The sequence below is a fragment of the Hyaena hyaena genome, unplaced genomic scaffold, assembly GCF_003009895.1.
Source record: "Hyaena hyaena isolate Hyena2069 unplaced genomic scaffold, ASM300989v1 scaffold_9, whole genome shotgun sequence".
In the NCBI taxonomy this organism is placed as follows: Eukaryota; Metazoa; Chordata; class Mammalia; order Carnivora; family Hyaenidae; genus Hyaena; species Hyaena hyaena.
This window is the reverse complement of record NW_024080641.1, coordinates 3213172-3226422: the sequence shown is the minus strand read 5'-3', so window position 1 is coordinate 3226422 and position 13251 is coordinate 3213172. Positions and strand designations below refer to the sequence as shown.

General features: G+C 44.9%; 1 protein-coding gene across 1 annotated transcript in view; it reads left to right on the top strand.

Annotated features, from left to right (window-relative positions):
- Positions 1 to 13251, top strand: part of SAE1 (SUMO1 activating enzyme subunit 1) — a 77524-nt gene that overhangs the window by 10551 nt on the left and 53722 nt on the right. Inside the window, exons 2-4 of the mRNA XM_039248674.1 lie at positions 3791 to 3902; positions 10686 to 10859; positions 12916 to 13058. Coding sequence (XP_039104605.1) covers positions 3791 to 3902; positions 10686 to 10859; positions 12916 to 13058 — 429 coding nt within the window. The remainder of the gene's footprint in view (positions 1 to 3790; positions 3903 to 10685; positions 10860 to 12915; positions 13059 to 13251) is intronic.

Here is a 13251-nt window from a genome sequence, read left to right as displayed (position 1 = left end):
GTCCGGGATACCGTGGTTTCTGGAGCTTACTTCCAGTGGAGAAGTGGACAGTGAACATAATAAACAAATTCCAGATAAAAGAGCGTGTGGACATAATTTTGGATTAAGTGGCCAGTGTGGGCTTCTAATGTGGTGACAGTGGGTTGGCCTAAAGAATTGCTCACGTGAAAAGGTGGAGGAAGAAGCAGAGAACAACGGATGCCCGAGCCTGGCCGTGGGCAGATTAGCAGCGGGGAGAGTAGGAAGAGCCATGAGGAGAGCGGGACGTGGGGCTCTGGGTGAGGAGCTTGCCTAGGGAGCCATGAAAGATTTGAGCAGGAGAGTGGCATAATCTGGTCGTAAAAGATCTCTCTTCCTGAGCAGGGACAGCAGATTGTAGGGGCAAGAATGGAAGCAGGGAGACGAGGGATAAAGCTCTTGTAGTTTTGCAGGTGAGAAGCGATGGCGGCCGTGGTGGTGGAAGGAAGCGGATGGATGCTGCTGTGAGTGGCTTTGTATGTGATCTTTATGCCACCGGCGTATTTCTAGTACTGATTCCTAGAAGGGGAACTCCTACATCAGGGTATGAATACTAATAGCTGACATTAAGTGCTGACTGTGTGCCAGGTGCTATTTTAAGTACTGTTCATGTAATTGAGCCATAAGTAAGCTGTCGGCTCAGGGCCTTTAGCATGGTTAAGGATTAAATAACAAATGTGATATTCAGTATTGATGGCAGTTGAATTAAAAAACCCTCCCAAGCAGTTAAGAGTTTAGAGTTCTGTAGGATGTAGGGATCTTGCAGAGGCCACATGGCTAAACATGATTTATGTCAGAGGCATTTATATGTCACAGTGCTCTAAGAGCTCAGAGGAGGGAGTGTGCACTTGAGTCGGCCATGGTGAGGGGGACTTTTTGAGGACATGGCATTTCAATTGGGGTTTGAAGTCTGGGGACAAGTTTGACTCGGCCTAGAGAGAAAGAGAGAGAATTTCAGGAGTGTGGAATGCTGGGGTGTAAAGTTGGCGGGTGGGGGGGAATAAATGGAAAGCAGGTCTGGGCGGCGGTAACCTGGTGGTGGTAGGGGAGAGAGCTGCGCAGGTGGAAGGGAGCCAGTACCGAAGGGGTTCAAATGCAGCTTTAGAATTGATTTTGTCAGGGTTGGTTTTTTTTTTTTTTTGAAAATCAGAGCAGAGTCATGCCTACCACTGAGCCCTTTAGTAGTGGGATTGAGGAGTTCAGTAAGTTGAAGTAACATATCTTGAGCATCTGTTACATGCCACGAATTATGTTAGATGCTTTTGCACACATATTTTACCAAGTTGTTGACGGGATTAATTGACATAATTTCAGAACTGGTATCCCTCAATTTACAGATGAAAAACCTGAAGTTTAGAGAGATTGTGCAGCTTGTCCATGTCACCCAGCTGGGAAGTGGCAGAACCAGAATTCAAACCTAAGTCTCCAGACCTAGAGGGCATTTAGTGATTGGCAGTGCCCATTGCTGAAGGCACCGCAGCGAGAACACAGCCTGAGAGGAATTTAGTGGGTCTAGGGATTAGGAGGCTGTTGGTTTTGTTTGAAGGAACGGCTTCCTAGAAGAGAGCTGGGCCCTTGGACTGAAAGGGAACTTGGCACCTTGGGATTTGGTGGTGGGGAGAGACAGTGTCAGGGAAGACGTATAGACTGACAGTGACTCCAGAGCCCTGGAAGCTACAGCCAAATGCAAGAGTGTTCAACCTTTCTGACATCAAAGTTTCTTTTTGGAAACATTGCCTATTAATATGTGCTAATTCTGGAGGGATTGGAGCTCCTCTGGAAAGCCACATGGCCTTTCTTCCTCCCTCCACCCACTGGTATAAATCTCTGGTAAGCAATGTGCTCATTGCTAACATCTGTTATTTACCTTGCTTGTATCTTGTAAGCCCTCTTTCCAAGTCCCTTCTAACAAAGTGGAATTGACACTTGAAAGCCTGTGGTCCGCTAGCTTGTGGTTGGCGGTGGAAGGTCCCCATAGAATAAAAGAGATAATAGAGAAGCTGAGATCCAGACATATGCCTTTGAGGGAAATACTGTCCCTATGCTCTCCCTCCCCACATTTTACCCTTTGGTTATATTAGTGAAGGAAATCCAGTATCTGCTAGAATCCGTGCAGGACCCTCTCTTTTATCAGCCACCATCCTCATTAAAGGCCTCTAATCTGATTATATGCAAGTGCCCCTAATTTTTAGGACCACTTTTGGAAGAGTTTCTTTTCTGCATGTTCTTCCTAATACTGGTGCAAGTTGAAAATGGTCTCATTTCATAAATTAAGAGCAAACTCGTTGGCTAGCCAAGCTTGAATTTAGGTGAGACCATTCTTAGTTCTAACTAACCCTTTTCAGTGTGAATAGTCCTACATTTGGTGCAAAAATATTAATGGGCTTGATTACAGGGTGCTGCCTGACCCTGATGGAGTTGTTACATAGAATATGATGTAAACCAATTCCAAAAAGTCCTGATTCTGAAACACTTCTGGGTAAAGGGATTTCAGTTAAGATTTTGTGGAGCTGTACTGCCTTCCACTGACTTTTTCTTTCTTTCTTTTTTAAAAATACATATTTAGTTTTGGGACAGTGTAAGTGGGGCGAGGGGCAGAAAGAAGGGGGCAGGATCCAAAGCAGGCTCTTGCTGACAGGCTGACAGCAGCAAGCCCTATGTGGGGCTTGAACTCAGGAAGTGTGAGCTCATGACCTGAGCTGAAGTCAGGGACACTCAACCAACTGAGCCACCCAGGCACCCCTAAGTCCAGACTTCTTGAGACAGCCCGACCTCTGACTACCTTTTTTCAGCCTCATTTTCTGTCACTTTACAGACTAGAATGATCTGAACACTTTGCATATACACCCTCTTTCATGCTGCCACAGTTTTGCTTGTGTGTGACAACCTATATAGTACGTTTTCTCACCTTCTCTTCTGCTATCAAGCTAGTCCAGGCCATCGTCCTCTTCTTAACTGTGACACCCTTCACCCGCCAAGTGACCCCCCTTCCATGGCTTTTTGTTGTGTTCAGAGTAAGATCGAGCCCTTACAGTACCTGGGAGAGCATTCATGATATGGCCTCTGGTTCTGTCTGTGATGCATCTCCTCTTCTTCCCTTTGCTCACTATTCTTTAGCCGCTCCGTCCTTCCTGTCCCTGCAACATGCCATGCGCTCGTCTGCCTTCAGGGCTTTTGCACTTGCTGTTTCTCTGCCTGGAATGCTCTTCTCCCAGAAATCTGTATATTCATCCTTCATTTCATTTTGCTTTTTGCTCAGCACCTTCTCAGAAAGGCCTTCGGTGTGCATGCAGTCCTCCATCATTCTTGATCCATATCCTGCTTGATTTTCATCACTCTTTTAAGTAATCTCTGCGTCCAACATGGGGCTTGAATTCACAACCCTGAGATCAAGAGTCATGTGCTCTACCGACTGAGCCAGCCAGGCGCCCTGATTTTCATCGCTTCCTGGCATATCATATATGTGTCTATCTCTGTCATAAAATGTAAGCTCCAGGAGGGCAGGGATTGTGTCCATCTTGTTTACTGATGCATTTCTATACCTTAGAGGAGTCCCTGGCATAGTAGGTGCTTAGTAAATGTTTGCTGAATGAATTGTTCTTTGCAGGGTAGATTAGAGCCTGTCTCTTTCCTAGATTTGAGGCCATGGTGCTTCCATGCATTTAATGAAAACAAATCACTTTGCTGTTATTTTAACTTGATTTGTTTCTTAATGACTCCATGAAGCTTCCACTGTTACGTGGCATCTGGTTAACAGTTGTCTGCCTTACAGGCTGCGGGCCTCGCGGGTGCTGCTTGTTGGCATGAAAGGACTCGGGGCTGAAATTGCCAAGAATCTCATTCTGGCGGGAGTGAAAGGACTGACCATGTTGGATCCTGAACAGGTGAGATGTTTGGCCACCTCATCACTCTTTCTTCACGGTCTCCTCTCTTTAGTACAAATATAAACACTTGAAGATTCTCTGAATTTCTACTCTGAATTGCCCTTGGCAGGCTGTGCAAGGAGGGCTGGCATTAGTGGAGCTGTGGCCTTGGGCCCGATGGCACTGGCACATCCTAGGGGGTTGACCGGTCTCCTCCTTGAGCTTGCCTGTGTGTAAAGTGTGTTACTCTCTCCCTTGGAGGGTGACCGTGGGGAGGAGAGTGGGTGGTTTTCTGCCATGTGCCTGTACACCACCTGCATGACTGACTGAAAGTGCAAACGTGCCTCGGGGCTTTGTCCCCGGAGAGCCATCACTCCCAGGGATTTGGCTTTAGGAGGTCTGAGGTGATGCTCCGAAATCTGTACATTTGAAAGCTGTCTCAGAAGAGCTTCCTGTTTATCGTTCACAGACATGACTTTGAAACATGTTGGATCAGAGAGATGTATCCAGACTGCTTAGCATAGTACTTGCCATAGTAAGCGTCTGATAATAGTTACATGATAGACCATTTAATTGTTACTATAATGGTCATTCCCAACTCCTATGTATCTTTCTGTGACCAGTTTCTCCAAGGTGAAAATAACTTCTTTCTATACATTCTCATGCTACAGCATTTTAACTTTCAAAAAAACATTTTAATTTGTTTTTATACAAAAGCTTAAATATATACAGAAGTAGAATAACATTTGATACCCCATCTACCTACCTGGCTTATACAGAGACCAATTTTTATTCTCTTTATCTGTATTTCTCACTTGTATTTTTTTGACAGCATTTTATTTTTTATTTTATTTAAAATTCTTTTTTTTTTAAATGTTTTTTTTATTTCTAGGAGAGAGAGAGAGAGCGAGACAGCGCGAGCAGGGGAGGGTCAGAGAGAGAGGGAGTCACAGACTGAAACAGGCTCCAGGCTCTGAGCTGGCAGTCAGCACAGAGCCCGACGCGGGGCTCGAACCCACACACCGTGAGATCATGACCCAAGCGAAAGTCGGACGCTCAACCGACTAAGCCACCCAGGCGCCCCTATTTAAAATTTTTTAATGTTTATTAATTTTTGACAGAGAGAGAGAGTGCGCATACAAGCAGGGGAAGGGCAGAGAGAGGAAGACACAGAATCCACAGCAGCCTCTAGGTTCTGAGCTGTCAGCCCAGAGCCCAACCTGGGGCTCGAACCCATGAAAGATCATGTGTGTAACTGACTGAGCCACTCAGGTGCCCCCTCTTTAAAAAAAAAAAAGTATATATGTATATATTTTTTTATATATAAAATTAAAAAATATATATATTTTTTTTAATAAAATCTTTTAGACTTTTTTTAATGTTTTATTTATTTCTAGGAGAGAGAGAGAGAGAGAGAGAGACAGCGTGAGCAGGGGAGGGTCAGAGAGAGAGGGAGTCACAGGCCCCAGGCTCCAGGCTCTGAGCTGGCAGTCAGCACAGAGCCCGATGTGGGGCCTGAACCCACGAACCGCGAGATCATGACCTAAGCGAAAGTCGGATGCTTAACCGACTAAGCCACCCAGGTGCCCCTAATAAAAGCTTTTTTTTTTTTTTTTTAAATGTTTTTATTTATTTCTAGGAGAGAGAGAGAGAGATATCATGAGCAGGGGAGGGTCAGAGAGAGAGGGAGTCACAGACTCTGAAACAGGCTCCAGGCTCTGAGCTGGCAGTCAGCACAGAGCCCGACGCGGGGCTCGAACCCACAAACCGCGAGATCATGACCTAAGCGAAAGTCGGACGCTTAACCGACTAAGCCACCCAGGCGCCCCCCTAATAAAATCTTTTAACAGAAGCTTTAGGGGCACCTGGGTGGCTCAGTTGGTTATGTGTTCGACTTTGGCTCAGGTCATGATCTTGTGGTTTGTGAGTTCTGGCCCGTGTTGGCCTCTCTGCTGGTCAGCGCAGAGAGGGCTTTGGACCCTCTGTCCCCCTCTCTCACTGCTCTTCCCCTGCCCACGCTCTTACTCCCTCAGCAATAAAGAAAAAAACAATCTCTAAAGATTGTGTCATCACATGATACTTATTTGTGTCTTTACTTACAGGCTACAAATAGAGGGGTCTTGTTTCGTACTAAGTAACTAGCACACACACAGGCATAGGCTCTGTGGAAGAAGGTAAATTTTCATGAAAAATTTAAAACATTTATCTTGAGAGAGAGAGTGAGAGAGAATGCACGTGCACGTGCTCATAACGGTGGGGCAGAGAGAGTGGGAGAGAGAATCCCAAGCTGGCTCTGCACTTGATCCCATGATCTGTGAGCTTGTGACCTGAGCCAAAATCAAGTCGGCCGCTTAACCCACAGAGCCACTGAGGTGCCCCCCAAATAAAATTTTTTCAAGCTCATCTTGTTTGGGTTTTAGGAGAAAGATAATACCTGGATTTTTTTTTTTAATTGTCTTGCATTGAAGAGACGTGGGTTAGCCCACTTAATATCACAGTCACAAATTGATTTTTGACTTGAATTCAAAACCTTCTAAGGAAAGAAAATTCCTACAAGCAAACTGCCAGATTATTGTCTGAACATTTGCCTTTTTGACATTTCCCCAACCACAGTGCCCCCTGGAGGTATCTGGAGGGAGAGTTTGTTTGCGAGGAAGGAGGGTTTCTGAATGTGGAGGCCCTTGGTGTGGCAAAGTGGGACCAGGTGGGGATGGTGACTTCCTCATCTGGTTGGGAGTGCCTGAGAATGGGGAACCATGCTGTCACTGTCTCAGTCCAGTGACACGTGCCACCAGTGTTGCAGTGACCAGGCCGACCTTTCTACCTTCCCTCTCTGCTTTGAGGACTTACAGGGCTCTCTGGCTGCCTTCCATTGCAAAGCCTAACTCTTCTGACTGGTTTTCTAGGCCCAACACAGTGGTTCTCAGTCCCATATTGGGGGGATGGGTTGTTCTCTGAGGGAGGCTAAAAGTCAGGGAGGGTTGAGAACTACTGGCTTCGTATAACCTGCGCCCAGTCAACTTACCCAGCCTGACTTCCACCTCATACGTTTAGCGGTTCATGGACACTCACTCTTTGGTTGGTGGTTCTGCCCTTTGCTTGTGCTTTTTTCCCCTGACTGGGAACATCTCAGGGACACCATGCTACAATGTGCGAAAGCTTGGAATTATGCAGGTTTGGGCTCAAATCCTACCTCTTCAAGCTGAGTTAAGTCTCTTAACCTCTCAGAGACTCTGCTTGCTCATCTATTAAACTTTTTTTTTTGTCTTTAATTAATTTATTTTTTTTAGTAATCTCTGTACCCAGTGTAGGGCTTGAATTCACAACCCCGAGATTAAAAGTCTCATGTTCTACCGACTCAGCCAGCCAGGCACCCCTCAGTTTGTTCATCAAGGACATTAATTCCTGCCCTACAGAGGTTTTCATCTTGTGTATGTCAGCAAACATGCAAAAGTACTTGCTGGCTGCCCTGAAGCATTCTAGATCCGTGTGATCCAAAGATGCACAAGATTTGGTTCCCAGTCTCAGGGTTTAGTTCAGAAAGAGCAGCCTACCCGACTCAGGTTGTGGTAGGAGGAGACGAACGGCTTCTTGGAGCTGTGATCTTAGTTGAGGCTTAAAGAACAAGTAGACGTTTCTCAAGTTGAGGGACTGTATTTTAGGCAGGAAACATTAGCAGTGGCACAGAACAGCACGGTAGAAATAGAATATACGAAGCAGTGCTAATCGGTGTTTATTTAGAATATGAAGCCCAAAGTGGTGGGGGTGGATACAGGCTGCAGGTGAGATCCAAATCATGAAGAGCCTGTTAGTTAGCCTTGCTGCAAGCTTGTACTCCGTCCTCTAGGTGGTGAGGATTTCATTAAAGAGTTTCACATATGGCACGGGTGACCTGGTCAATTTTGGGCTCTTTATAGATCACTAGCTACTGTTTATAATTGGTACAAGATCTGAGGCAGAACATCACTTAGGTAGAAGGCTGCTTTAGCAGTTTAGGTGAGAGATGAGAAGAGCCTGAGTAACAGCACAGTGAGAGAAATGGCAGGAGGCACACCGAGGTGAAAATGCTAGAAGCTAGAATCAGTAGGCTTGGATGTGGGAGCGTAGGGAAGGCAAGGAATCACTGCCGCAGTGGGTGCTTCCTCAAGGTGCTGGGCACTCTTCTAGGAACAGTAATTGTAGTACCTCTGTCCTCACAGGTCCTCACAACGACTCTGAGATGCAGAGATCATCATCCCTATTTTACAGATAAGAGAATTAGGAAAGGGAAGTGAATTGCTAGCCCACCCAAGGGCACAGTAGTTGCTCTGACCAGGACCCAGGCAGTCTGACTCTTTTGTAGAGCCCATGCTCTTAGCCACCTCAGCAGGTGGCTGCTTTCAGGGAAATATAAAGGGTGTAAAGACTGGGTTCCTGGCTCAGGTGACTGTATGGATAGTTGGTAGGCCCATCAATAGACAAAAAAAAAAAAAAATGGGTAGAATATGAAGGGCCTATGGACTTAACCCTGGAAGAAATATCTGGTGGGCAGTTTAATATAAAACTCAGATGGATCAGGAAGCAATCTGTACCAGTAAGAACAAAAGAAGCAGTGAGCATGGAGCTACGACAAGTGGAAAGATGAGTGATTCTGAGATGGAATCCTGGGGATGCCACACCCAAGAGGGCCCATGGGAAGATTGGGTGTCCGGTGGGGGAGGAGCAGAGTAGCACTGATAGAGTGATTAGTCAGTGGACTGTTTTTATTAACCTCATTTTGCATGTGATTCCCATGTACTCACTTGCTTAAAGTCACACAGTTAAGTGGTTAAGCCAAAAATTTGAATGCAGCCTGAATTATTCCAGAGCCTTGCTCTTAACCACTATGATGTACAGTCTCTCAGTGCATAATGAGATCCCTGAAGAAGCAGGACAGGAAGGGTCAAGGAGACTGTTAGAGGGCTGGCCTTGAAAGGGAGGAGGACCAGCTCCTTTCCTTGGAGGAAAGGTAGTAAGGGCAAGTATGTGCTCTGGATAGTTGGCCAGAGGAAAGGAGGGATATTACTTGTATTGAATCCAGTCTTAATGAAGGTAGCAAGGTCATATTGGAGATTAATGGTGAAATTAGATTCTTGATGTGTAAAGAACAGCTCTGTGAACAGTATGGAGTCTAACCCTGCTGGCAGCTGTCAGGTGGTTGTATTATCTGGCTTTAAGGCTCTCCTCTGCCGACATCCAGCCTTGTGGGTGAGACCCTCCCTTGGCTCCAGCCCCACTCTTCTCTCCTTTATGAATTTTAATTGAATTTAAGAGTTCATTTCAAGCATTTTTTTTTAATGTTTATTTTTGAGAGAGAGAGAGAGACCTAGCACGAGTGGGGAGGCTGCGGCAGAGAGAGAGGGAGACACAGAATCTGAACCAGGCTTCAGGCTCTGAGCTGTCAGCACAGAGCCCAATGCGGGCTCAAACTCACAAACTTAAGATCGTGACCTGAGCTGAAGTCGGATGCTTAGCCAACTGACCACCCAGGCGCCCCACGTTTCAAGCATTTTTTTTTTTTTTTTTTAAAGAGAGAGAGATAGCATGAGCAGGGGAGGGTCAGAGAGAGAAAGGGAGACACAGAATTTGAAGACAGGCTCCAGGCTCTGAGCTAGCTGTCAGCACAGAGCCCGACGTGGGGCTCGAACCCGTAAACTGTGAGATCATGACCTGAGCTGAAGTTGGACGCTTAACCGACTAAGCCACCTCAAGGATTCTTAATTGTGTTTGATTTTTACTCTGGTGGATGATTTTATTTATTCATTTATTTATTCATTCATTTATAGAGCTTACTTATTTTTAGTAACTACACCCAAACATGAGACTTGAACTCAGGACCCTGAGATCAAGAGCTGCATGTTCTTTTTTTTTTTTTTTTTTTTTCCCCTAGGATAGAGAGAGAGAGACAGCGTGAGCAGGGGAGGGTCAGAGAGAGAGGGAGACACAGACTCTGAAACAGGCTCCAGGCTCTGAGCTGGCAGTTAGCACAGAGCCTGACGCGGGGCTCAAACCCACGAACCACAAGATCATGACCTAAGCGAAAGTTGGACGCTTAACCAACTAAGCCACCCAGGTGCCCCGTGCTGCATGTTCTTTAGACTGAGCCAGTCAGATGCCCCTCACTGGTCTGATTTTTAAAAAAAATTTTTTTAAAGGTTTATTTATTTTGAGATAGAGCAAGAACAAGTAGGGGAGGGGCAGAGAGAGGAGAGAGAGAGAAAGAGAATCCCAAGCAGGCTCTGTGCTGTCATTGTGGAGCCCCATGTGGGGCTTGATCTCAAAACTGTGAGCTCATGACCTGAGATGAAATCGAGTGTCACATGGTTAACCTACTGAGCCACCCAGGTGCCCCTCACTGGTCTGATTTTAAACCAATCTTAGGCAGGGACTACATCCTTTAAACTACTATTGTTTGTCTAGAAGTATCCTTAAAGTTGGACACATAGTAAGTATTTGGTAAATTCTTAGCACTGATAATTGTGTCATTTTATTGGCAATTACAACTGGAAGTTGAAGGAGTGGACTTTCTGTTTAGAGTGAATTTTCTTTACAAACACTAGGGGGTGCTCTTTAACTATCAGTGCCAAGTAAAAAAAGTTAAATGTCACTACTTGAAAACCTCTGAAGGATTGAGTGTATGGCATGTACATTAGGCAGATTCCTGCCAGAACGGTAATACAACTAAATTGAGCTATTTTAGTTATGCTTTAAAATGGAAGGGTTCGTTGTCTTTGAACATTTGTTTTCTCCCCAAAATTCAAGCATTAAAGAAAGTACTATTCCTAGGTATCTCCAGAAGACCCCGGAGCACACTTCCTGGTCCGTACTGGGTCTGTCGGCCGAAATAGGGCCGAAGCCTCTTTGGAGCGAGCCCAGAATCTCAACCCCATGGTGGATGTGAAAGTGGACACTGAGAATATAGAAAAGAAACCGGAGTCATTTTTCACTCAGTTCGATGCTGTAAGTTTCATAAAGGGTGTAAAATCTTGAGGCCTAGTACATTGTCTTTGTAGTTTCAGGTGTTGTAGTGCCTTAGTGTGTGTGCTTTATTCGCAGGTTGCCTTTCCACATGGAATGTGTTGGTAGGTAGATCCAGTCTGTTGGATCTGCTGTGGCTCTTTGTGATTTGCTGTCTGCTGGTTTCTTCTTTGGGCATATGTTCCCTTAGACCAGGTTTCATCATTGATGTTTTGTGTTCCTTCCAGAATCTTTGCACATAGCCTTGGTACGTTTTATTGCGAATGTTTTCTCCTGAAAACAAGTTGGTGGTTAATTTCTGTAGTAGAGGCCTTTTTTTTTTCTTTTCTTTTTGTTAGAAATACCAAACCACAGCTTGTGTTTTGTCTTTAAAAAAGAGCACACCTGATCCTGGTCCGTGTCTGTCTCTTTCACACGCCACTTTGACCACATTGCTGTGGATAACGAGACAAATTCACTAGTCGTAAGCCAAATGAGGCATATCCAACCTCATTTGGTTTCACTGCCAGATCTGTGGAGAGGTGAAAGGATAAGTTCAGTTCGGATCCAGCGTCTGTGACCTTTTAGACATGGTTCCCTGGACCCAGGAAAGGCTAAACAAATGTTGGATAACCATGAAATAGTCACAGATGATCTACTTGTTTTTTTAAACGAAAGGCCCATTACTTGAGAGGTTAGGATTTGGGTTGGGTAGTTTGTTTTTCCACATTGTTATATTTCATATGTGCATCTGTTGAGATATGTGCTTGGAATGACAGATCATCTGTGCGTTTTGTCTTCCTTTTTTTTTTTAATTCATTCTATCTTGTATCTTCCAAGTATTGGAACATTTACTGTTTGGACTGTCTGGACTGTCTTCTCTTCATTTCTTTATCCATAGTAACCACATTTAGTTAATTCTAGCTGCCCTTCGAATTTCTAGCACCTAGAGAGAGAGGGTTTCTTATAACGGAAGCACCGGCCCAGTTGCTTGTATACAGCCTGTGCACGGGCGAGGTGACTGCCTCATTGGGCCGTGTCTGACTGGTCCTCGGAGGCTTTACACTCACTTTTGACTCTGCACGGTGGTTCCCTTTGGTCACTTGATTGCGTGTTCTGCCGTGGCCGTCTTGCCTTGTAGATGTGGTTTTCCCCTTAGGTGGCCGCATCCTTTGAGTGACCCCAGAGGCACCCAGATCTGTGGGCTGCTTCGGTCTTCAGGTGGCCAGACAGCAGCAAAGAGGGTCTGTCAGATGAAAATATCCTAATGTAACAACTTCTCCAGCTTCCTAGGTTTAGAAGAGAACGTGGAATTTGGAACTTGTTTTCATGGCGCTTCTCACAGAGTTTCTTCTGAAAAGATGGTGTTTTATGTAGTAAAGCTTTGCTATTTCCAGTGCCTCATCTTACTGGAACACAGTCTAGGGGCCTCAGAGAAACACTGATGATTCCATTGAGTGAATCACCAGTTCATTGTCGGTGTCTGAATGGAAGATCACTTGGTGTGTAACCTTTTCTTTTGTCCTCAGATTCAGATAAAGTTTCACTTGGAAAACTGTGGAAAAATAATCTCGATGGGGCTTATCTTTTTTAACATATCAATCAAAAGAAGGGGGGAAATGCCCTCATATTTAAATGTGACCTTTGGGTTACTTAAAACTGGTATCCCTTCTTGTGATAGCTTATTCAGATTTTAATTAAGTAATTTAGAAATAACTTACACTAAATTGTTACTGTTTTTTTCCACTTCGTGGAAACAAGATGTGGTTTGTTTATGTTTACAGAATAGGGGAAATCAGTTCATTGAATGGCTTTTACTTTCTAGCTAACCCTGTTCTGGTTTGCTTGCAGAAAGCGGGGGTCTTCCCATTTACATTTCTCCTGAAAGCTGTAGCTTGTCTTTTGTCTTCTAACCATAGGTTCCGAAGAACCTGTTCTGCCAGTTCGCTGCTGGCCTGAGACGCGCCCAGAGAGACTGCTCATTAAGATTTATGTAGACATCAGGGCAGTGATTCACACCTTGCAAAACTCACACCCAGCGAATTCTTTCTTTCTGCAGGTTTGTCTGACTTGCTGCTCCAGGGATGTCATAGTTAAAGTTGACCAGATCTGTCACAAAAATAGCATCAAGTTTTTTACAGGAGACGTTTTTGGCTACCATGGATACACATTTGCCAATCTTGGAGAGCATGAATTCGTAGAGTAAGTTTTGGGAGAGGAGGGGAGAACATAACATTAAAAAAAATAAAGTTTTATTCACTGGGGGGAAACAGCCCATCTAAGGAAGATATTCTTAAAATATTCAGGAACCAGTTCATGACCAGCTTACTGATTATACAGGTTGTGTGTTCAGAATTATAGGAGATGTGGCCTCTGCCTTCTGAAATCATGTTCT